The 26554-nt window shown below is 27.6% G+C and overlaps 1 protein-coding gene across 20 annotated transcripts in view; it reads right to left on the bottom strand.

Moving 5' to 3' along the window:
- The window catches only part of LOC122503614 (ephrin type-B receptor 1-B), a 162607-nt gene that overhangs the window by 79524 nt on the left and 56529 nt on the right, over window positions 1-26554 (bottom strand). For all 20 annotated transcript variants that reach the window (XM_043614213.1, XM_043614215.1, XM_043614216.1 and 17 more), the window contains one exon: window positions 2047-2126. In XM_043614213.1, coding sequence (XP_043470148.1) covers window positions 2047-2126 — 80 coding nt within the window. The remainder of the gene's footprint in view (window positions 1-2046; window positions 2127-26554) is intronic.

The following is a 26554-nucleotide window of genomic DNA, read 5'->3' as shown; positions in this document are numbered from 1 at the left end:
TTTGAGAATAAAAGAAATTTTGGAGTGAAATATTGAAAATTAGTCGGTAAACTTACAGTCGAAAAAGTGAGGTATAGATGACGCTAAAAGACGAAAAAATTGATTTTTTAATACGAAAAAGACGCTACAATGTCTATCAAGTTGTCAGACTTTGAATAAAGTTTCATTTTGATAGAAAAAAAATTTTATAGTCTCGAGACACAGTCGAAAATAGTCCAGACGACGCTAAAAGTTGAGAAAATTGATCAAGTGACGCTAAAGGTCAGAAAATTGATTTTTTAACGCAAAAAAGACGCTAAGAAAGTATCAAGTTGGCAGACGTTCAATAAAGATCCATTTTGATAGAAAAAAATTTTATAGCCGCGAAACACACAAGGAAATAATCAACAGGACGCTAAACGTCGGGAAAATTGTTAAAGTGACGCTAAAAGTCAGAAAAACTAATTTTTTAGCTGTAAAAAGACGCTGGAAATTTGTTATCTAGTCTCTAGTCATCAGAAAAGATTCTTTTTGTTAAGAAAAGTACTCTCTAATATCGTGAGACCTTTAAAAATATTCCACAGAACGCTAAAGACGCTAAAAGTCGAAAAATTCATTTTTGACGCAAAAAAAGAACGCTTAAAATTTTTATTTAGTTTCCAGACATAGAGAAAGATTTTCTGCGAGGAACAGTATTTTCTGTTAACAAGGAAATAATGTACAAAACACTAAGAAAGTTGAAAAAGTTACGCTAAAAGTCAGAAAAATTTGAATTGTAACAAAAAAAGACGCTAAAAAATTTGTTTAAGTTTCTAGGCGTATAAAATAGTTTCTATTTTGTTAGAAAACATTCCTTATGGTAGCACAAGATTCTGGAAAATAATCCACTAGACGATAAACGTCAAGAAAATTGATGAAGTGACGCTAAAAGTCGGAAAATTTTTTTTTTGAATCGAAAAAAGACGCTGAAAAATTTAATCAAGTTTCTAGATGTCGAAAAAAGTCGCATTTTGTTAAAAAACATTCTTTATTGCAGCTTGAGATATTAGAAAATAATGTACAGGACGCTAAACTTCGAGAAAATTGATAAAGCGATGCTAAAAGTCGGAAAATTCTTTTTTGAAATGAAAAAGACGCTAAAAATTTTGTCAAGTTTCTGTATATACCTTAAAAAATTCTATTTTGTCAAAAAAAAAATTAAATATAATTTACAGAACGCTAAAAGTCAGAAAAAAGTATAAAGTGACGCTAAAAATCGGAAAATTTACTATTGATGCGAACAAAGAAAGCTAAAAACTTGTACAATGTCACCAGTAGTCAGAAAAATTTGTTTTGTTTACAAAAATATTTTTTCGATAACGTGAGACACTAGGAAAAAATCTATGAAACTCTAGACACTAAGAACAGTCAAATAAAGACGCTAAAAGGTCGGAAATTTTATTTTAGAAATTAAGAAAAATCAGAAAAAAGTATGCCAAGTTGCTAAACATTCAAAAGAGATCAATTTTCTCAAAAAAATGTTTTTTATAACACTGGCAAACAAATAAAAATTATTTAGCGTCCTCAGACGCTATTTTTGAATTAACTGGTCGATTAGTAGCAAAATATCGTAAAAGAAAAGAGGAAAAAATATTTCCCGAAGAAGAGAATAATTTTGGTTTATTTAGCGACACCTAAAAATTGCAAAAACAAAATTTAGCGTTCCCAGACGCTATTTTTAGCGTCAAATATACCACCAAAATATCGTTAAAATCCCCGAAAAAAATATTTCTCCTACAAGCTAATAATTCTCATTAATAATTCTCCCACTGAAGTATATTAAATTATCACAAGAAAAAAAAATTTAATTTCTTAAACATTTCATAGTGAATTTATTTTACAAAAACAAAAAAAGAAAAAAAAACATGTTAATCACTAAAACTCTGTGTGGGTTCCACACACAATTGTCCACGAGGTGGAAGTTTACAAGAAAAAAATAAATAAATACAACAACTACTATTGTTTCTCCTTTTGTATAATATCGCAATTTCGTGAATTTATAATGCAAATAAAAAGGTGGGTACTTACGCCGGGTGTGCTCGCTTGTGGTCCGTAGGGGTAACGTGTCCATTCCAAGCTCTCCTCCGTCGTTGTGTCCAAGAGAACGACTGTAAGCAGAAAAATAAAAGGCACTCATGAAGATAAAAATGACTTTTAATGAGTGGTTTTGCAAAAAATAATAAAGTAAAAAAAAACAACAGAAACCAAAAAAAAAAAAAAACCGAAAATAAAAAAGGAAACTTTGTCACAGCAAGAGGGCAATTTAATGACTGCTTGACCTTTATTCAACCTCTGAAAATTATTCACTATTGTCTCGGAATATAAATTCTAGAACTTAATATAAATGCGACTTTGTAGTTAATATTTTTAGATTTTATTTTTTTTTTCTCGTCGCACGTGCACTGGTCGAAATTTTTGAAATTAAGTGACGAAAAATGTCGATCCAGTGGTTGTAATGAGTTCAATTATTTAAGGCGCGTGCGCGGAGGAATTACGCATGCGCAGTAACACTGTAGGCAGTATTTCGATGCGCAGAATGACTCTAGGTAGTATTAGGCTGCGCAGTAAATTTCTAAGAAATATTTGGCTGCGCAGAATAACTCTAAGTAGCGTTAAAATGCGCAGTAATGCCCTAAGAAATAATAAACTGTGCAGTATAACTCTACATAACGTTTTACTGCACACTAACACTAAATACTGCGCAGAATGATTCTAAGTAGCGTTACAATGCGCAGTAACGCTCTATGTAATATTTGTCTGCGCAGAATAACTTTATAGCGTTATACTGCGCAGTAATATGGTATAAAATATTTTACAGTGACATATAATTAATCTTTATAGCGTTGTACTGCGCAGTAACAATGTAAACAATATTAAGCTGAGCAGATCTACGTTAATTAATATTTCACTGCGCAGTAACGCTGTACACAATAGTTAAATGCGCAGAATATTTCTAGATAGTATTATGCTGCGCAAAAACGATATTAGGGTGAGAAGAAACAATATTTTGTAGTTTAGCGGTATCTTAACTAATATTAGGCTGCGCAGTAAGACTGCATAGAATATTAAAATGCGCAGTAAGAGTGAAATAGTTGTTTAACTGCGCAGAAACAACTTTTGACAGCTCAGTGATATTATTATCAAGTTTACGCTGCGCAGTATTACAATTTGCAATATTTGGCTGCGCAGAAACGCTTTTTAACTGCTTAGTGTCATTTTTAACAATTATACGCTGCGCAGTAGTAAAATATGGGACATTTGGCTGCGCAGAAACAGTTTTTTGCTGTCTAATCACTTTCTTAACAATGTTAGGCTGCGCAGTAGTACAATTTGCAATATTTGGCTGCGCAAAAACGCTTTTTAGCTGCTTAGTGACATTTTTAACAATTTTACGCTGCGCAGTAGTACAATATGCGATATTTGGCTGCGCAGAAGCAGTTTTTTGTTGCCTAATGACATTCCTAGCAATGTAAGGCTGCGCAGTAGTACAATTTGCAATATTTGGCTGCGCAGAAACACTTTTTCGTTACTCACTGACATTTCTAACAATATAACGCTGCGCAGTAACCATATTCTCAATATTCTTCTGCGCAAAATCATTTTTTAGCTCCAAGCAAGTGTAATAAATATATTTTCAACCAGAAGAAATGAAATAAATCGTATGTAGGAAACATAATAATAGTCACAATATTCATTGTGTCATGTTTCTAGTGGGGGGAGAGAGAGGAAAAGAAGAATTCATCACAAACTGCGCCACGCGTTTCCTTTCAAAATGGCTGTTCGGCACGTCCTCGAGACCCAACGCACTGCACCTTTGCCACGGGAAATTGAGCGAGAAGGAAGAAATTATTGCCTAAAGGCGAAGTGAGAGAAAGAGAGAGGGAGAAACAAGTGGAGAAAGCTAACGAACCTTCGAGAGACCTACTCGTTTTGCAGCAAACACTCTAAACCGATTCACACTTCTAATTAGACTTTACACTCCTAATTAACATTAAATCGAAAAATTAGCTAAAAATCATACAAAAAAAAAATAAAAACCAAAAATTCTTTTTTTCTAACACCTCGCGAAAATGTAAAAAATATATTAGGTCAAAATATTTCCAAAGAGATATTTTTACGCAAACCTAAAAGCAAAAAAAAAAATTTTTTTTTCTTTCTCCCCTCTTTCATTTCGATGGGGGGCTGGAAAAATTAATATTAATTTGTATCTGTGTTAATTTGATTTCCTTTGGAAATTATGAGTCTAGACGGTCGGAGTAGAGGTTTTTGCTGGGACCTGTACAACGAAGGGAGAAATTGCACATGTACTTTGGTGTGTACGCAATGTAGGAAAGCAGAACTACGTACTAAGTACAGTCGTGAGTGTGTGTATGTCTGTGTTTGGTATCGACCGGGACGCGACCACTACTCCCCCTCCTCTCTCTCTCACTCACTCACTCTCCTCCCACCTTTCCCACCTCTTTACCACCCTATGTTTGCTACCTCAAAAACTTCATCCTGCCACCATCAACTAACCGACCACAGAGACGCCCCCTTTTTTCTCAATTCCTTCATATCAATAAAATTTAAATATAAAAAAAATAATATACAATAAAAAAATAAAATTTATATAAATGTAAACAAAAAAAAATAATACTAATTAGTAGAATTAAAAAACTATGAAATTTATTTGAGAAATAAATAAAATTGCCCTAAGGCAATAATGGACACATTATTACCCTAGTGCAATAAAGTTCCCATTATTGCCCTAGGGCAATAATGGTCACTTTATTGCTCTAAGGTAATAATGATCACTTTATTGCTCTAGGGTTATAATGGGCGCTTTATTGCTCTAGGGCAATAAAAGAAACTTTTTTCTCTAGTGCAATAAAGTTTCCATCATTGCCCTAGGGTAATAATAGTCCCTTGGTTGCTCTAGGGTAATAATGGGCGCTTTATTGCTCTAGGGCAATAATAGTCACTTTTTTCTCTAGGGTAATAAAGTGCCCATTATTACCCTAGGGCAATAATAGCCACTAGGAAATTAAAAATAGTAAAAACAATAGTAAAAAATAGTATAAAAAATAGTTAAAAATAGTATAAAAAAAGTATTAAAAAATAGGAAAATAAAAATGAAAACAGAATGTAAGGAAATGAAGATGGAAAATTTATATTTAAAAAATGTGAGAAATTTCGTGTTAAAGGTGAAAAATAATAATTTGTGTTTAAAATGAAGAAAAAAAGGACTTTTTGATATTGTTTATATATATATATATAGCGGTCGACCTGGAATTTCACTGTAACGGTGTGATGGTGATGGTAGCGGCAGCGGCAATTAAAATAGGCGTCTTCTTTTCTCTTCAATCGTTTCGCGAAGCTGGACCACGAAAAACAGTTATCTTAACGGCCTGCACGAAATGCGATACCACAAACAATGTGAATCTTTTTCCCTCACTAATGATTATTATTAACATTCTCTTTGTTTGTTCACAAATATTTCTCTCTCTCTCTCTCTCTCTCTCTCTCTCTCTCTCTTTCTCTCTTCTTTTTTCTTTTGATTGAAATTTTCAGTTAACTTTAATTTGCTATTTACTCAGTTAATTGTGATTAAGACAAATTGTGCTTCGTTAAAAAATATTTCCCTCTCGCTTTTTTTATCTTTCTTTCGCCCTGGTGTTCGTACTATTGACGCTAAAAACGCTAAATTAGTGTCGCTAAACTAAAAAGGCAAAAGTTAGGGTCAACTGAAGTAAAATTGTTCCAACTGCGTTTAAAATTCGAAGGAACGAAAAAGACGCTAAAAATTTTGTTTTCCTTCGCTCTCTTTAGCGTCTGAACGCTTCACGCTGAAAACGCTATAACAACGCTAAACTGAAAAGGCAAAAATAGCGTCAACTGGATAAAAATGGTTCTAACTGTGTCTAAGATTCAAAAAAACGAAAAAGACGCTAACAATAGTGATGCTAAACAGAAAATAAAAAAGCTTCAACAGACACGTGAAATATTGTTGAAACTGCGATTAAAATCCGAAGAAACAAAAAAGACGAGCAAAAATATTAAGCAATAAAAATTATTAATAATTAATTAAACGCTAGAATAATAATTATTCCACCGCGTTAGATAATACAATACAAATGTTTAAGCGTCGATACTTAATTAAAGGATTATTTTTGTCTCATTAAGTTAGAAAAAATTCAGTAGAAAAAAGTGATTTTGTAAGAATACAAAAAAAGTTTACTATGAATCTTAAAAAAACTAAACGCTGAAATATTAGCGTCAAGCGTAATCGAAGACTTTTTGAATTAAACGGAAAAGATTGTATAAAGATAGGATAAACTACCAAATAGTGAAAAATAATGAAATCAAAAATACTTGACTATTTAAAAAAAAAACGTCACTTAGTGTTACTAGACGCTAATTTCAGTGACAGGCACAACAGCAGTATTTTTAATTTAACGGAAGAAATTTTAAGAACTTACGGTAATGTATCGAAGTACTAAAAAATAATAAAGAAAAAAATCACCATTTAGTGTGCCTGAACGCTAATATTAGCGTCGAGCTAAAAGTTTCAAATTTTAAGGTGAATAATTATGTATCAACTTACGGGAAAATAGTGAAATACTATAAAAAATACTCAAATAGTAAAGTAATTAAAAAAAAGGTAACTTAGCGGGTTCTGTCTAGACGCTAATTTTAGCGTCGAGATACAATTTTTCAATTTAAAGGTGAATAATTTTATAAACGTACGGAAAACACTGAAATAGTATAAAAAATACTCAAATACTAAAGTAACTAAACAAAAATTTACTTAACAGTTTTTACCTAGACGCTAATTTTAGCGTCGAGATACAATTTTTCAATTTGAAGGTGAATAATTTTATAAACGTACGGAAAACACTGAAATAGTGTAAAAAATACTCAAATACTAAAGTAACTAAAAAAACGTTACTTAACGGTTTTTGCCTGGACGCTAATTTTAGCGTCGAGCTACAATTTTTTAATTTAAAGGTGAAGAATTTTATAAACGTACGGAAAACACTGAAATAGTATAAAAAATACTCAAATACTAAAGTAACTGAAAAAACGTTACTTAACGGTTTTTACCTTGACGCTAATTTTAGCGTCGAGCTAATAGCTTTGACTTTAAAGTTGAATAATTGTATCAACGGTATGGGAAAATACTGAAATACTATATAAAAAAATACTAAAATACTAAAGTAATTTGAAAAACGTTCCCTAACGGTTTTTGCCTAGACGCTAATTTTAGCGTCAAGCTACAATTTTTTAATTTAAAGCTGAATAATTGTATAAACTTACGAAAAACACTGAAGTACTATAAAAAATACTCAAATAGTAAAGTAATTAAAAAAAAAGGTAACTTTACGTAACTTGACGCTAATTCTAGCGTCGGGCTAAAAGTTTCGAATTTAAAGCTATGAATAATTGTATCAACGGTATGGGAAAATACTAAAATAATATAAAAAGTATTCAAATACTAAATAAATCAACGAAAACCGTCACTTAACGGTTTTTACCAAGACGCTAATTTTAGCGTAAAACAGAAACCGTAGAGTTTCAATTTCACGCGGATAAAAATATTTTTACATAAATTGAGCGGAAAAAAGTATGCTTCTCCAAATATTTCTATGTTAAATATTGTACATGTGAAAATTAAAAGAAGAATTAAAAAATTTCTTTTGAAATTTAAATAAAATTGTAGCATATATTTAAATCAGGAATCTTAATTGTGCGATGGACTGTAGAGGACGAAGAGCAATGGGTGGTGGGAGGGGGAGGTAAATGTCAGTTTGGGATAAGAGGAGAGATGGACCCGGAGAGAGAATCGATGTTTTGGAACGTCGTCGTCCCCGCTGTCTATAACCGCATGTTAATCAGGCAATGTCGAAACGGGATTTCGATAACTAGATTTCGCACGACAGACGGATTAATCTTGATTGGGATGTCATGGAAACATCCTCCAATTGGTCCACTGCGAGATTAGATTCTCAAGAAGTTTTTCACTCTCTCTCCCTCTCTCACTTTTTTCATTCTCTCTCTCCTTGTTTCTAATTTTTCTCTTTTTTCATTCTCTCTCTTTTTCTTCTTTTTAATTTTTCTCTCTTTTTTCATTCTCTCTCTTTTTCTTCTTTTTAATTTTTCTCTCTTAATTCTTATTCTCTCTCTCACCTTCTCTCTCAATTTTATTTTTCTCTCTCTCCTTTTCTCTCTTATTTATTACCTCTCTCTCTCTCTCTCTTCATTTTTTTCACTCCCAATTTTTATTCCATCTCTCACAAAATAAATAAAATAATAAAAAAAGAAAAATAAATTCCTGACTGAAAAAACATTTGAATTAAAAATTTTTACGTTCTATTATTTTTAAAATTGCTAATTTTATTTTAAAAAAAAGCGAATTATTGCTAATTAATATAAGGAAAATTGAATCGAACATTTAAAATGAGCAAAAAATTAATTAAGTAAATATAAAAAATAAAATAAATAAAATAATAAAAATAGATAATTTATAAAAAAAATTTATAAATAAATAATTGTATTTACATATATATATATGAATTTATAAGTGTATGTATATTCGGGTCCCAGGAGACGTAGTGAATTTAAATTTCAAATTTGGAGCGTGTCACAGGGTGTGACGCTATGCATAGTAGTGTCTGTCGACCCTAACTCACTCCTCTGATAGTTTTGGAACCCCCCCTTTTCTCCTTCAATTCCTTTTCTCACTCACTCTCATCACGTTTTTCTGATATACCACTGCACTTGTTCTTGTCGCAATTCCCGCACCTCTTTTTTTTTTTTTTTTTTTTTTTTTCTTCTATACCCACCAATCCCATCCTTGTCACCATTTCGCGATCTCACATACAACTTTCGTCTTCTATCTATATATACTCCCACGTTTCTTTTTATTTTTTCCATTTCAAGTTTCACATCCGACGAATAGAAAATTTTCGACATTCATGCAAAAATCACGTTTTTCAATTTTCATTTTACAAATTATTATTTCATTATTATTAAATATATTTGTTATGTATTATTATTTATTTATTAGCAATTCAAAAAATTACTACTAATTTTCTTCATTGAGAATATTAATTATATTTATAATAAAAAAAAAAAAAAAAAAAAAATTCTATATTTATAATAATTTTATTAAAATTTTTTTTTACTATCATTATTGTGATTATGGAAAAGCCAAAGATAGAGATAAAACAATAAAAACTCCATAAAAAAGAAATTAAAAAAAAATACTTTTTTTTCTCATTTACGTTCGATTGATGTGAAAATTTAATTAGAAGAGAAAAAAAAAATTGTAGATAAAAGGGAAAAAAAAATTCTCTAGATTTATTTTTTTGATAAGAACCAGGGGATTGGTGATTTGATATAGAAATTAAAACTGGGTCAAAAGTCAAGGTTCAGATGTTATTAGTTACAGGAAGTGGGATTTTGTTTTTAAATTAAAAAAAAGGAAGAGAATTTTTTTTTGAATTAACAAAAGTTTAAATGAATTCTGATTTTATCTTTTGCATCAAAAAAAAAAAAAAAAAAAAAAAAAAAAAAAAAAAATGGTGTGTGTGGATTCAAAGAGAAATTCAATTTAAATAAAGCTTCCTGCCTCGATTTTTGTGGAAAGCAGAGAGAGAAAGAGAGAGAGAGGACAAAAGTCAAATGTAAAGTATTTCAAAAGGAGTCTTAAGGACGGTTTCCTGACTTTTGTGAATTGATAGAAAATTTTGTGATTGTGAGAATAATATATATAGTCGGGTAACTAGAAAAGATAGTCATATCTCAAGTGAATTTAAATATTCCATAGAAAGAATTTTAGAATTAATTTTTTTTTATAAAAAGAAGGTATGAAAAAGGAAAATTTTGAAGGTTTTTTTTTTTACTTTTAAATTCTACTAATTGGGAACTTTAGACAAAAAACGAATCGCAAATTAGTTATTAGTAATTATTAATTACCAAAATCAACTCACAAATTAGTAATTAGTAATTTATAATTGCCAATCACGAATTATTAAGTCACGAATTACTATTACTATATATAAATCAAAAATTAAAAACTGTCAATCCTGAATTAGTAAATTTCAATCACGAATTACTAATTGCTAATTACTAATTACTAATCACGAATTACTAATTTTGAATCACGAATTATAAATACTAATCACGAATTACTAATTATCGAAAATGTTAAATAGCAAATTCTTATCAGTAATAATTGTTGATAATTACGAATTAGATTATTTTCTAAACAAGAAATTAAAAATTAAGTCACGAATCACGAATTATTAAATTCAGTCACGAATTACTTAACGCCAAATGCGATTACAAAATACAATCACGAAATACTAAATATTCATCTCTATAGATACTAATCACGAAGAACTATATTATACGAATTATTAGTTTCCAGTCACGAATTACTAAGTCGCGAATTACTAATTACTAATTACTAATTACTAATTACTAATTACTAATTACTAATTACTAATTACTAATTACTAATTACTAATTCCGAAATTACTAAATAATGGATCATTAATTACGGATCAGGAATTAGTAAATAGCAATTTCAAATAATTGCCAATCACGAATTACTAATTAGCAGTCACGAATTAAATAATTGATAATTAAATAGTTAATTAAATAATTGAAAATTATAACTTTCTAATCACGATTTATTGATTGCTAAGTATTAATTACAAATTACCAAAATCGTATTCAGTCACAAATTACTAATTACCATTTCCGAATTAAAGTCACGAATTACTAACTATTAATTACGAATTACTAATTGTAAATTAACATTTTAAAAAATTATTGGCAATTTGAAAATTATTATATTCTAGTCACAACTAAATGTGACTGGTTACGAATTTTAAATTACAAATTAGTAAGTCACGAATTACTAATTACTAAATGTTAATTACTAGTTACTAATTACTAATTGTTAATTATCAGTCACGAATTACTAATTACGAATTTTTCTAATCACGAGTCACGAATTACTAATTGCGAATTTTACTAATCACGAGTCACGAATTTTGCTAATTTCGAGTCACAAATTATTGATTAATAATTGTTAATTCTTAATCACGAATTACTAATTACGAATTTTGCTAATTACTAGTCACGAATTACTAATTACTGAATGTTAATTGTCAGTCACGAATTACAAATTACGAAATTTTCTAATCACGAGTCAGGAATTACTAATTGCGAATTTTACTAATCACGAGTCACGAATTTTGCTAATTTCGAGTCACAAATTATTGATTAATAATTGTTAATTCTTAATCACGAATTACTAATTACGAATTTTGCTAATTACTAGTCACGAATTACTAATTACTGAATGTTAATTATCAGTCACGAATTACAAATTACGAAATTTTCTAATCACGAGTCACGAATTACTAATTACGAATTTTACTAATCACGAGTCACGAATTTTGCTAATTTCGAATTTCGCTAATTATCAGTGACGAATTTCTAATTACGAATTTTGCTAATCACGAGTCACGAATTTTGCTAATTTCGAATTTCGCTAATTATCAGTGACGAATTTCTAATTACGAATTTTGCTGATCACGAATCACGAATTACTAATTACTAATTACTAATATTAAATCACGATTTACTGATTACTAATCATGAATTATTATTATTATTATTATTATTATTATTATTATTATTATTATTATTATTATTATTATTATTATTATTATTATTATTAATACCTACTAATTTTTAATCAGAAATTGTTGCTGATTACCTACATTACGAATTGAAAAAATAATTATCACGAGTTAATTAAAAAATACTAATGGGATATTCGTTTTCGTCTAATATTTATCAAAAAAAAGTGTGAATCTAAATAATTTTCTTGTTATCATTTTTTTTTTTAGATTTCTAATTAGAAAATGATAAATTACGTTTTATCACGAAATAAAATACACACGGCGATTACCATCTCTTGCTCCAAATTTTCAGACCTATTAATAATGATAAAGTGATTATATGTACAATGCATCATTAATTATGATTAAAAATAGTCTATATAGACGACGACTCTTCACTTTGGGTGCGTGAAAATTTTCGATTGTAAATATTTAGAGGTAGAAACAAAAAGTATATTTTAGTATTTTATAAAACTAATTTTTGAGCCTCAAAATATTTTTATTGTATTCATTTAGATAATTAATGAATAATTGTAATTAAATTTCTAAATAAAAATATATTAAAACTGTTTTTTTTATTATTATTATAAAATTTTTTTTTTAAATAACTGTACTAAATAAATAAACAAAATAATTATAATTTTCGATAAAATGGAAATGAATGAAAGAAAATAAAAAAAAATTCCTATGAATATAAATTATTAAATTACATACAGTAGGAGAAAAATTGATGTGAAAAACCAAGGAGTGGGGGGGGCATAAAAAAAGATACCCAAAAGATACTGAAAAGAAAGGGGGAAAATAAATTAGAAAAGACAATGTAGAGAAGGGAAAAAAAATTATTGCAAGTTTTTTTTTCATTGAGGGGAGAAAAGGTGATAAAAAGTAGGCCAAGTGAAGATTTTTGATGAGAAATAAAATTTCATGAAACTATATATACAATATTTTATATTGTGCGTGTCAAAAAAAAAGAGGAATAAAAAAAATAAAAAAAAAACCATATATTTGAGAGCACAAGAAGAAGAGATAAGAATAATAAATCAGAGGAAAAAGGTACTTGCCAAAGAAAATGAGGAGGGTAAATAAAAATCGTTGCAAACGTCAGGAAATGAAAACAAATGGGGATTAAAAAAAAAAAGAAAAAAATTAAACGAAGGAAAGAAAAATAAAACGGGAATAGAAGAAAAATACAAGCGTTAAAATATCTTTATATGTATTTACTAAAATTTATCAAAATGAAAAAAACAAAAATAAGAAAAAAAAATTTATCAAAACAAATAGTGTGAGAGAGAAAATAAATAAACGCAATGAAGATGGAAAGTGTTTGAGAATAATGACAATTTCTAAATAGAAAAACATAAATTAATTACAAAAAAAAATAATTATAATAATTAATAATAATAATAATAATTAATAATAATAATAAAAATAATAAAAATAATAATAATAATAAAAATAATAAAAATAATAATAATAATAAAAATAATAAAAATAATAAGAAAAATAAGAAAAATTTGATAATAAAAAAGGTAAAAAATTAGAGAAATGAAAAGTGGAAAATTTGCAAATTAAAGAAATAAAAAATAGAAAATTTAAATAAATAAAGAGGTGGAAAATTAAAAAAAACAATACATGTAAACTTTGCAAACAAATGGTGGAAAGTTCAATAAATAAAATATGAAAAATTCAAAAATTACGAAAGTTGGAAAATTTTTATGAATAAAAGATTGAAACTTTATTTTGAAAAAAGGTGGAAAAATCGATTTTGTAAAAATGGTGAAAAATACAATCAACAGAAAAAGGTGGAAAATATAATATTAAATAAAAAAGCAAAAAAAAAAAATTCGAATAGCAAAAAACGGAAAATTGATTAAAAATCTAAGGTGGAAAATTTTAATTATAGAAAAGAGAGGAAAATTAAAAGAAAAACGGAAAATTCAGATTTAAAAAAGGTGGAAAATTTAAGTAACAAAAAGTGGAAAATACAAGAAATAAATAATGAAAAAGATAAATAATAAAAAAGAAAAAAATTTGAACAGTGAAAATCGGAAAATTGATTAAAAACCTAATGTGGAAAATTGTAAATATAAAAAAGAGACAAATTTAAAGAGTGAAAGGCGGAAAATTTATTTTTACAAAAACGTTGAAATTTTTAACAAATTAAAAATCGGAAAATCGAAAATAAGAACAAAACGGTGGAAAATCAAAAGTAAAAAAGTCGGAAAATTTAAATAATAAAGGAGGAAAAATTCCATTAAAACAAAGTTGGAAAACTTTCAGCATCGAAGGTGGAAAAGTTAAAAGTAAAAAAAGTACCGGAAAATTCGATATACAAAGAAAAATTTACTAATTGTAAAAAAGGTGGAAAATTAAGGAAAATTAATTTTTCCCAAATGGTGGGAAAATATTTAAACACTCAAAAGGCGGAAAATTTGAAAAATAAAACGTTGAAATTTCCAAGAAATTAAAAGTCGGAAAATTTAAAGTATAGAACAAAATTGGTGGAAAATCGAAACTAAAAAAAGGCGGAAAATTCAAACGAGGAGGAAATAAATTGGAAAACTTACTGGAAGTAGAAAAGAGGAAAAGTCAAATGTAAAAAAGCAGAAAAATTTACTAAAGACAAAAGGGTGGAAAATTTGAATTTAAGAGAAAATCGTGGAAAATCGTGGAAAATTGTGAAAAACAGATGTATATATAGACATATTAATCAGTGTAAAAGATTTGAAGCATTATTTTTGATGTCTTGATAATTTGATGCTTGAAATTACACGTTTCTGGATAATTTTCCGGCATTTGCTTCTTGCCATGAGCTCTCTTGTGCCGTGCGGCTGAAACCTCTTTCGACATTGACGCAGCCAAGGAAAAGAGTTATGCGCTTGCTCGGGCGTAAATCAAACATAAATCTAACGCCTCGAGGGCACTTGGCAGCTTCGTGTCAGGTTCTCGACTCCGTGTGTATTCGAAAGAAAAAATCCCTCTCTCTCTCTCTCTCTCTCTCTCTCTCCTTCACTCACTCTTTGTTTCGTTCCTTATTCTTTTCATTAGAAAAATCAGTTTCTCTTTTTTTCTATCACATTTTCTCTTTCTCACTCCTTCAAATATTTTTGTTTGTTTGTTTTTTCATTCTTTTCTTCATTCTTTCTTCTTTTCTTTCCTAAATTTTGACTAATTTCTTTTCTTCCTTTTTTCTTTCTTTAATTTTTACTAATTAATTTTCTTCTTTTTTTCTTTCTTTAATTTTTACTACTTTTTTTCTTCTTTCTTTCTTTCCTTAATTTCTACTTATTTCCATTCTTCTTTCTTTCCTTCTTTCACTTTTTCTTTAATTTTTAATTATTTCTTCTCCTCTTTCCTTAATTTTCTTTATCCTCAATTATTTCCTTCCTTCTTTCTTTTTTTTTCTTTCATTCTTTCTTTAATTTTTTCCCTCTTCTTTCTTTCACTTATTTTTTCTACTTTTCTTTCACTTTTACTTTTTTTCGATCACTTCTTTCATTTTTGTTTCTCTCATTCTTTCCTTAATTTTTTTCTTCTTTCATTCTTTCCTCTTTCCTTTCTTTTATTCATGAAAGGAAAAGAGAAAATGAATGAAAATTAAGAAAAAGAAATAAGAAAGAGAAAAAAAGAAGAAAAAGAAAAGAAAAGAGAAAAAAATGAAGAAAAAAGAAAAGAGGAAAAAAAGTAAAGAAGAAATGAAAAAAAGAAAAAATTAAGATAAGTAAAAGGTGAAGGAAAAATAAAGATAAACAAATGAGAGGAAAATTAAAAGAATAAGAAATAGAAGAAGAAAATAAAGAAGAAGAAAGAAAATGAAAAATAAAAAGAAGAAAAGAGAAAAAAATGAAGAAAAATAGACAAATAGGAAGAAAATTAAAACCCAGATGAAGAAAATAAAGAAGAATGAGAAGAAGGAGAAGAAGGAGAAGAAGAAGAAAGGAAAGGAAAAAATGAAAAGAAGAAGCAAAAAAGAAAAAAGACAAAAAAAAAATAAAAAAGAATGAGAAGAATGAGAAGAAAGGAAAGGAAAAAATGAAAAGAAGAAACAAAAAAGAGAAAAAATAAAGAAAAAATAGACAAATATAAAGAAATTAAGAATCAGATGATGAAAATAAAGTTGAAGATGAATATAAGAAGAAAGGAAAGCAAAATATAAAAGGAAGAAACAAAAAAAGAAACAAGAAAAGAGAAAAATTGGAAAAGAGAAAAAAGTAATGAAAAAATGAACAAATATTAAGAAAATTAAAAAAAAAGAATTAAACAACAAACAAGAAAATAAAGAAGAAGAAGATGATGAAGAAGAATAGAAAGAAAAAGTAAAAATAAGAAACAAGAAAAGAGAAAAAATAAGAAAAGAGGAGAAAATGAAGAAAAAAGGAAAGAGGGAAAAAATTGCAAAGAAGAAATAAAAGAAAACATTAAGAAGTGAAAGGTGAAGAAAAAATAGACAAATAGGAAGAAAATTAAGAAACAGAAGAAAAATTAAAAAATTAAAAAAAGAAAGAAAAGAAATAAATTCTAAAAGGTGAAGAAAAAATAGAGAAATAGGAAGGAAATTAAGAAAAAGAAGAAAAGAAAGAAGATAAAGAAAGAGAAGAAAGAAATGAAAAAGAAGAAACAAGAAAATAAAAAATAAGTAAAGAGGAAAAAGTGAAGAAAAAATAGAAAAATGGAAATATAAATAAAAAACAGAAGAAAAAATAAAGAAAAATGAGAAGAAGCAAAAGAAGAAATGGAAAAATGAAAAGAAAATACAAAAAAAGAGAATAAAATGAAGAAAAAAGGAAAGAAAAAATTAAAAAGAAAAATGTGAAGGAAAACTGTACAATTAGAAAGAAAATTAATAAAACGAAGAAGAAGACATAAGGAAGACATAAGAAAGACATAAGAAGACACAAGAAATAAAGAAAAAAACACGAAGAAGACGAAAAGAAAGAAAATAATAAAAATAAGAAACAAAAAAAGAGAAAAAAAATGAAGAAAGAAGGAATGTGGGAAAGAATTCCGAAGAAGAGAAAGAAAAAATTAAGAAGTAAAAGGTAAAGAAGAAATAGCCAAATAGGAAGGAAATTAAGAAGAAGAAACAAAAGAAGAAGATAAAGAAAGAGAAGAAAAAGAAAAAATAAACAATTAGAGAAAGAAAAATAATAAATTGTAAAAGGTGAAGAAAAAATAGACAAATTGGAAGGAAATTAAGAAAAAGAAGAAACAAAAGAAGAAGAAGATGAGGAAAGAGAAGAAAAAGAAAAAATAGAAATGAAAAATTCAGAAAAAGAAAAATAAAGTTAGAAAATTAATAAAGGCTTAAAAAAAGGTGGTGTTAGGGGAGTGGCTAAAAAACAATTAAGAGAAAATGAAAAAAATAAAAAAGAAGAAAAATATAAAAAGAAGAAAGGTGGAGGGGGGGGGGGAAGTTAAGAATAAAAAGTTGAGAAATTAATGAAAAAATGCAAATAAAATTGATGGTTAGTAAGATTATTGCTCCGCAAAGAGTGGGAGGAAACAAGAGATGAAAAAGGGGTGGGGAAGGGGGCACTCTGACAAATTGGAAGGCAGTTAATGTCGTTGCGGAGGCGTTGCCTTCTTTTTTTTTTTTTTTTAACCGTCAAGACAAGTCAGAGAGGAAGAAAAATAAGAAAAAAAAAGAAGAAAGAAAGAGAGAGTGGAGGGGGGATCCTGGCAACATTTTTAGAGTCGAAATAAAGTTGGAAATTTAGAAAGATCCCCTAGCGACGAGAGTGACGACGCTATACATAAGAACGTAGGTGGTCTCTTTGTCGTTACCTTCCTACCACATAAATATACGTATACTTTCTTCATTTTCTCCGTTTCTGCGGTTCACGAGCTGTCCAAGAATTGCACTTAAAAAAAAAAAAAAAATTTCTTCTCCAACAAGACACATTTTCACAAACGACCCATTTTCTTCAATTCTTGACTTCAACACTGAAATTTCAATTTCTTCTTCATCTTCAAAAAATTTATTTATTTTCTATTAAATAAATTATTATTTTATTTCTATTAAATAAATTATTATGTATTTCTGTTAAATAAATTAATATTTTATTTCTGTTAAATAAATTATTATTTATTTCTGTTAAATAAATAATTAGATATTTATTTTTTATAAAATGAATAATTAATAATAATTACGAATTTTTAAAAATTTTTTTTCCTTATTTTTTTTAATTAATTAATAATTCTTTCTTTCTAATAAATAAATAATTAGGGGAATATATTTAGTTGTGAACCCCCGCAATTATTATTACAAAAAATCATTTGACGCTAAAATATTACCACTTGCGAGAAAGTCACTAGCGCCCTCCGCGCGGGCTTTTTGAAAAAAAAAATTTTTTTTATCGTTTTTAATAAATTAATTTCACATTGATAACTCAAGAAAGGCGTGATAGAAATTGTTTAATAATAAAGCGGTGTATGAAATCTCCCAAAAATCAAATCGATCGAATATCCATTACATCGAATTTCAAAACATCGAATGCTCAATACATCGAATTTTCAAAACATCGAATGCTCAATATATCGAATTTTCAAAACGTCGATTGCTCAACACATCGAATTTTCAAAACTTCGAATGTTCATTAGATCGAATTTTTAAAACATCGAATGTTAAATTGATCGAATTTTTAAAACATCGAATGTTAAATTGATCGAATTTTCAAAACTTCGAATGCACATTACATCGAATTTTTAAAACGTCGAATGCTCATTTCATCGAATTTTCAAATCTTCGAATGTTCATTTGATCGAATTTTCAAATCTTCGAATGTTCATTTGATCGAATTTTCAAAACGTCGAATGCTCATTTCATCGAATTTTCGAAACTTCGAATGTTCATTAGATCGAATTTTTAAAACTTCGAATGTTAAATTGATCGAATTTTCAAAACTTCGAATGCTCTTTTCATCGAATTTTCAAAACATCGAATGCTCATTTTATCGAATTTTCAAAACTCTGAATGCTTATTACATCGAATTTTCAAAACGTCGAATGTTAATTTTATCGAATTTTAAAAACTTCGAATGCTCATTTCATCGAATTTTCAAAACTTCGAATGCTCATTACATCGAATTTTTAAATCATCGAATGTTAATTTGATCGAATTTTCAAAACGTCGAATGCTCAGTTCATCGAATTTTTAAAACATCGAATGCTCATTTCATCGAATTTTCAAAACTTCGAATGTTGATTTGATCGAATTTTCAAAACTTCGAATGCTTATTACATCGAATTTTCAAAACTCCGAATGCTTATTACATCGAATTTTCAAAACGTCGAATGCTCATTAGATCGAATTTTCAAAACTTCGAATGCTTATTTCATCGAATTTTCAAAACGTCGAATGCTCATTTCATCGAATTTTTAAATCATCGATTGTTAATTTGATCGAATTTTTAAAACGTCGAATGTTAATTTGATCGAATTTTCAAAACGTCGAATGCTCAGTTCATCGAATTTTTAAAACATCGAATGCTCATTAGATCGAATTTTCAAAACTTCGAATGCTTATTTTATCGAATTTTCAAAACGTCGAATGCTCATTTCGTCGAATTTCCAAAACTTCGAATGCTCATTTCATCGAATTTCCAAAACTTCGAATGCTCATTTCATCGAATTTTTAAAACATCGAATGCTTATTACATCGAATTTTAAAAACTTCGAATGGTCAATACATCGAATTTTTAAAACATCGAATGATAATTTGATCGAAATTTCAAAACGTCGAATGCTCATTACATCGAATTTTCAAAACATCGAATGCTCATTTCATCGAATTTTCAAAACGTCGAATGCTCATTAGATCGAATTTTCAAAACTTCGAATGTTCATTTGATCGAATTTTCAAATCTTCGAATGTTCATTTCATCGAATTTTCAAAACGTCGAATGCTCATTTCATCGAATTTTCAAAACTTCGAATGTTCATTAGATCGAATTTTTAAAACTTCGAATGTTAAATTGATCGAATTTTCAAAACTTCGAATGCTTATTTCATCGAATTTTCAAAACGTCGAATGCTCATTTCATCGAATTTCCAGAACTTCGAATGCTCATTTCATCGAATTTCCAAAACTTCGAATGCTTATTTCATCGAATTTTTAAAACATCGAATGTTAATTAGATCGAATTTTTAAAAAGTCGAATGTTCATGTCATCGAATTTTCAAAACTTCGAATGCTCATTTAATCGAATTTCCAAAACTTCGAATGCTCATTTCATCGAATTTTTAAATCATCGATTGTTAATTTGATCGAATTTTTAAAACGTCGAATGTTAATTTGATCGAATTTTCAAAACGTGGAATGCTCAGTTCATCGAATTTTTAAAACATCGAATGCTCATTAGATCGAATTTTCAAATCTTCGAATGTTCATTTGATCGAATTTTTAAAACGTCGAATGTTAATTTGATCGAATTTTTAAAACTTCGAATGTTCATTTTATCGAAGAGAATTTAACATCTGAGTTTACTATCTATGTAATATGTTCTTCCTAGGGAATTTTGAAAGTGCGCGAGATTTGAAATCGTTTTGGTAAGTGACAATTTTTTTTATTGAGTAAAATTTTTTTGTTTGTTTACTAATTACTTGTCAGTAAATGTTTATTTTTTTGTTATATAAGTATCACTATTATTATGATTATTTTAATTTATATTATAGTTTTTATTATAAGGTAATTAAATTAAATTGTGGTTATCTATTACAATCATAGATGGCTCTAGTAATATGAATATGTGTTTTACAAATTTTTATAAATATTAATCTGTTTATAGTATAATTATTAATATTGTTATTCTTATTATTGTGTAATTGTGAATTTATTATGTATATTTAATGTAATATTGATTTATTTAGAAGTCAGTAAGATGATCGTTAAAAAAAAGTAGTGAATATTTCTTATTTGTCTAAATATTTCGCTTCTAAATGAAGAGTTCAAGTTTCTTTTATCTATTTATAATGAATGATTGAATGAATGAATTAATTAATTAATTAATTAATTAATTAATTAATGTGCATAAATTAAAATTATTTTCAAATTAAATAAAATATTGTGTATTGTTATTATTTTGTTATTTCTTTATATAGTGAATATTAAATTGCATTACTCTCTACTTTAAATAAGAAATAGATTCTATATGTAAGTAATACTTAAATTTTTATTGTAAATAAATAACAAGATTCCTACAGAAATCCGAAATTAAAATTCCATACCTTTTCCATGATTTATAGGTCAAACTTTTACGACATTCCAGTGCAATTTTAAATATAATTTCATTACTTTTGGGCTCTTCGAAAATAGTTTACTTATTGAATAGCCTCGACTCTTTGATAAAAAATTTAAAATTATCTAATATTATCAAAAATTCAAATATCCGAATTGCTTAAAATGCAACATTTTTTCCTCTTTTTTTATGGGATTTAGCTTCATTATTTTTGGGCTCTTCGAAAACAGTTTACTTATTAAATAGTCTTGACTTATTATTATTATTATTATTATTATTATTATTATTATTATTATTATTATTATTATTGTTATTGTTATTATAAATTCGAAATAAAATCACATTTTATATTAAACAAAATTATATTTTTATTTATAATTGTAGAACTACATACATTTTATTTTATAATCGTGAATAAATCTTTGAAACATTAAAAGTTGTTATACTTTTTTTATAAAATTTACATTACTATAAAAGTTTAGTGTGAGTGACTGAAGAAAACGGTGATTTTTAGGAATTTTTTTCAGGGAAATTATTGCATCTAATTTTTAATACAGTTTTGTACATGTATACATATTTGTATAAATAGTCAACATTTTGTAATTTTTTTCAAAGAAAAATATTCTTTTTTAATTAAGAGTTATTCGCTATATAAAAAAAAATCCAGTTTTCCCACTGCGCTGCAGTGATTGCGGCCTTCTGAGGGACTGAAATAAAAAAAACAAAAAGTTTATTTAAGTCTGTATTAAAAATTAGATGCAATAATTTCCCTGAAAAAAATTCCTAAAAATCACCGTTTTCTTCAGTCACTCACACTAAACTTTTATAGTAATGTAAATTTTATAAAAAAAGTATAACAACTTTTAATGTTTCAAAGATTTATTCACGATTATAAAATAAAATGTATGTAGTTCTACAATTATAAATAAAAATATAATTTTGTTTAATATAAAATGTGATTTTATTTCGAATTTATAATAACAATAACAATAATAATAATAATAATAATAATAATAATAATAATAATAATAATAATAATAATAATAATAATAATAATAATAATAATAATAATAATAATAATAATAATAATAATAATAATAATAATAATAATAATAATAATAATAATAATAATAATAATAATAATAATAATAATAATAATAATAATAATAATAATAATAATAATAATAATAATAAGTCAAGACTATTTAATAAGTAAACTGTTTTCGAAGAGCCCAAAAATAATGAAGCTAAATCCCATAAAAAAAGAGGAAAAAATGTTGCATTTTAAGCAATTCGGATATTTGAATTTTTGATAATATTAGATAATTTTAAATTTTTTATCAAAGAGTCGAGGCTATTCAATAAGTAAACTATTTTCGAAGAGCCCAAAAGTAATGAAATTATATTTAAAATTGCACTGGAATGTCGTAAAAGTTTGACCTATAAATCATGGAAAAGGTATGGAATTTTAATTTCGGATTTCTGTAGGAATCTTGTTATTTATTTACAATAAAAATTTAAGTATTACTTACATATAGAATCTATTTCTTATTTAAAGTAGAGAGTAATGCAATTTAATATTCACTATATAAAGAAATAACAAAATAATAACAATACACAATATTTTATTTAATTTGAAAATAATTTTAATTTATGCACATTAATTAATTAATTAATTAATTAATTAATTAATTCATTCATTCAATCATTCATTATAAATAGATAAAAGAAACTTGAACTCTTCATTTAGAAGCGAAATATTTAGACAAATAAGAAATATTCACTACTTTTTTTTAACGATCATCTTACTGACTTCTAAATAAATCAATATTACATTAAATATACATAATAAATTCACAATTACACAATAATAAGAATAACAATATTAATAATTATACTATAAACAGATTAATATTTATAAAAATTTGTAAAACACATATTCATATTACTAGAGCCATCTATGATTGTAATAGATAACCACAATTTAATTTAATTACCTTATAATAAAAACTATAATATAAATTAAAATAATCATAATAATAGTGATACTTATATAACAAAAAAATAAACATTTACTGACAAGTAATTAGTAAACAAACAAAAAAATTTTACTCAATAAAAAAAATTGTCACTTACCAAAACGATTTCAAATCTCGCGCACTTTCAAAATTCCCTAGGAAGAACATATTACATAGATAGTAAACTCAGATGTTAAATTCTCTTCGATAAAATGAACATTCGAAGTTTTAAAAATTCGATCAAATTAACATTCGACGTTTTAAAAATTCGATCAAATGAACATTCGAAGATTTGAAAATTCGATCTAATGAGCATTCGATGTTTTAAAAATTCGATGAACTGAGCATTCGACGTTTTGAAAATTCGATCAAATTAACATTCGACGTTTTAAAAATTCGATCAAATTAACAATCGATGATTTAAAAATTCGATGAAATGAGCATTCGAAGTTTTGGAAATTCGATTAAATGAGCATTCGAAGTTTTGAAAATTCGATGACATGAACATTCGACTTTTTAAAAATTCGATCTAATTAACATTCGATGTTTTAAAAATTCGATGAAATAAGCATTCGAAGTTTTGGAAATTCGATGAAATGAGCATTCGAAGTTCTGGAAATTCGATGAAATGAGCATTCGACGTTTTGAAAATTCGATGAAATAAGCATTCGAAGTTTTGAAAATTCGATCAATTTAACATTCGAAGTTTTAAAAATTCGATCTAATGAACATTCGAAGTTTTGAAAATTCGATGAAATGAGCATTCGACGTTTTGAAAATTCGATGAAATGAACATTCGAAGATTTGAAAATTCGATCAAATGAACATTCGAAGTTTTGAAAATTCGATCTAATGAGCATTCGACGTTTTGAAAATTCGATGAAATGAGCATTCGATGTTTTAAAAATTCGATGTAATGAGCATTCGACGTTTTGAAATTTCGATCAAATTATCATTCGATGTTTTAAAAATTCGATGTATTGAGCATTCGAAGTTTTTAAAATTCGATGTAATAAGCATTCGATGTTTTAAAAATTCGATGAAATGAGCATTCGAAGTTTTGGAAATTCGATGAAATGAGCATTCGAAGTTTTGGAAATTCGACGAAATGAGCATTCGACGTTTTGAAAATTCGATAAAATAAGCATTCGAAGTTTTGAAAATTCGATCTAATGAGCATTCGATGTTTTAAAAATTCGATGAACTGAGCATTCGACGTTTTGAAAATTCGATCAAATTAACATTCGACGTTTTAAAAATTCGATCAAATTAACAATCGATGATTTAAAAATTCGATGAAATGAGCATTCGACGTTTTGAAAATTCGATGAAATAAGCATTCGAAGTTTTGAAAATTCGATCTAATGAGCATTCGACGTTTTGAAAATTCGATGTAATGAGCATTCGAAGTTTTGAAAATTCGATGAAATGAGCATTCGAAGTTTTGAAAATTCGATAAAATTAACATTCGACGTTTTGAAAATTCGATGTAATAAGCATTCAGAGTTTTGAAAATTCGATAAAATGAGCATTCGATGTTTTGAAAATTCGATGAAATGAGCATTCGAAGTTTTGAAAATTCGATCAATTTAACATTCGAAGTTTTAAAAATTCGATGAAATGAGCATTCGACGTTTTGAAAATTCGATGAAATGAGCATTCGACGTTTTGAAAATTCGATCAAATGAACATTCGAAGATTTGAAAATTCGATCAAATGAACATTCGAAGATTTGAAAATTCGATGAAATGAGCATTCGACGTTTTAAAAATTCGATGTAATGTGCATTCGAAGTTTTGAAAATTCGATCAATTTAACATTCGATGTTTTAAAAATTCGATCAATTTAACATTCGATGTTTTAAAAATTCGATCTAATGAACATTCGAAGTTTTGAAAATTCGATGTGTTGAGCAATCGACGTTTTGAAAATTCGATATATTGAGCATTCGATGTTTTGAAAATTCGATGTATTGAGCATTCGATGTTTTGAAATTCGATGTAATGGATATTCGATCGATTTGATTTTTGGGAGATTTCATACGACCGATAATAAAGTCCGTAGTCTTAAAAAAAAGACAAAAATATAATTGTCGGTAATGTAGAAATCTAACTGAAAAAATTTTGTAAATCTGGTAGAAAAATACAACAGGCACGTAATTTACACAGTAAATAAGCAAATAACAGTTTAACATATCAAAAAAAGTAGGAAATTCTAATAGAAAAACGATTGAAAAATGAAAAAGTAGAGAAAAAAATGTTCTTAAAGAGAAAAAAAAGACGAAAATATAACTGTCGGTAATGTAGAAATCTAACTGAAAAAATTTAAATAAACGGTGAAAAAAATACTACAGGCACGTAATTTACACAGTAAATAAACAAATTACAGTTTAATATATCAAAAAAAGTGGGAAATTCAAATAGAAAAACGACGAAAAAAAGAAAAAGTAGAGAAAAAAAATGAGATTCTCAAGTGTAATACATCCGGTATGGATATTGAATGTTCTGACGCTTCTTCCTCCTTTTGAACGTTTCACGGACACCAACAGGAAACTTATTCCTCGAACCCTCAGTGAACTTTCGCCCTCTGTATCACCCCTTTCTTCTCTCCTCTTTTCCTCCACCCTCTCTCTTTCTGTTTTCCTCTCTTTACCCCTTTCTCTTTCATTTCTATTTAGTGCCTTTCATTCTTTTTTTCCATCACTGCCTTTTTTTTGGAGCGTTTCTTTCTCTTTCTTCTAGTGTCGACCCCCACCCCCCATCCCATCTCCCCCTCTCTCCAGTGTCAGAGCTTTTCTTCGATTTTCCAAGTAAAGTCTCTCTCTCGAGGCGTCTGCGACAAGGGCGTGTGAGCGTTGACTGGTTACTATTTCGAGCAGACCATTTTTATTCCCTTCCCCCACTCCATTTGGCACTTCACCCCCTACTCTCGCTTTTACCCCCCCCCCTATTTTTTTCTTTCATTTCTTTTCTCTCTCACTAACTTTTAATTCCTTTTCCTTTCGTCTTTATTTTTTTCGTACAATTTTACCCCCACAAACTCGTTCTGGGGGGGGGGTAAATGGTAAATGGAAAAAAGGGGTGGGGGAAGAGGGAAGTTATAGAAATGCGAGCCGCCAACTTACCGCGTGTTAATGGAAAGTACATTTAACCCCTTTTTTTCGAGGCCGACTGGGAGATTTTTTTTCTCCCCCCCCACCCTTTACCCCTTTTTTATGTTTCTTTCTTCTCTTTTTCAAGTGGTGTTAATGGCGTTTGATTTACGCACACGAGACACACTTGAAAATGAAATTGTAACTTTACATTTGTGCGACAATATTCTTTTAGGAAGAATTTTTTTTAACTGCGTTCCAAAAAGTAGGGGAAAAAGAGAGAGGGGGGGGGGAGAAAAAAATTTTTTGAAAACATTTTTATTTTATAGTTATTTTATTGAGTTTAAACGAAAAAAACTATTTTAGAATGAAAAAAAAAAAATTTGAAATCGTCAGGTTTCGAACTCTGAACGCATTATTTGTGAACAGTCAACTTTTTCTCGCGGCTACGACACTTGTTATTTAATTTTTCCACGGTCATGAAAAAATTGTCGTGTAAAAGATGCGGACATT

Source organism: Leptopilina heterotoma, unplaced genomic scaffold, assembly GCF_015476425.1.
Source record: "Leptopilina heterotoma isolate Lh14 unplaced genomic scaffold, ASM1547642v1 Lhet_265, whole genome shotgun sequence".
Classification (NCBI taxonomy): Eukaryota; Metazoa; Arthropoda; class Insecta; order Hymenoptera; family Figitidae; genus Leptopilina; species Leptopilina heterotoma.
This window is presented reverse-complemented; position numbering and strand designations above follow the sequence as displayed.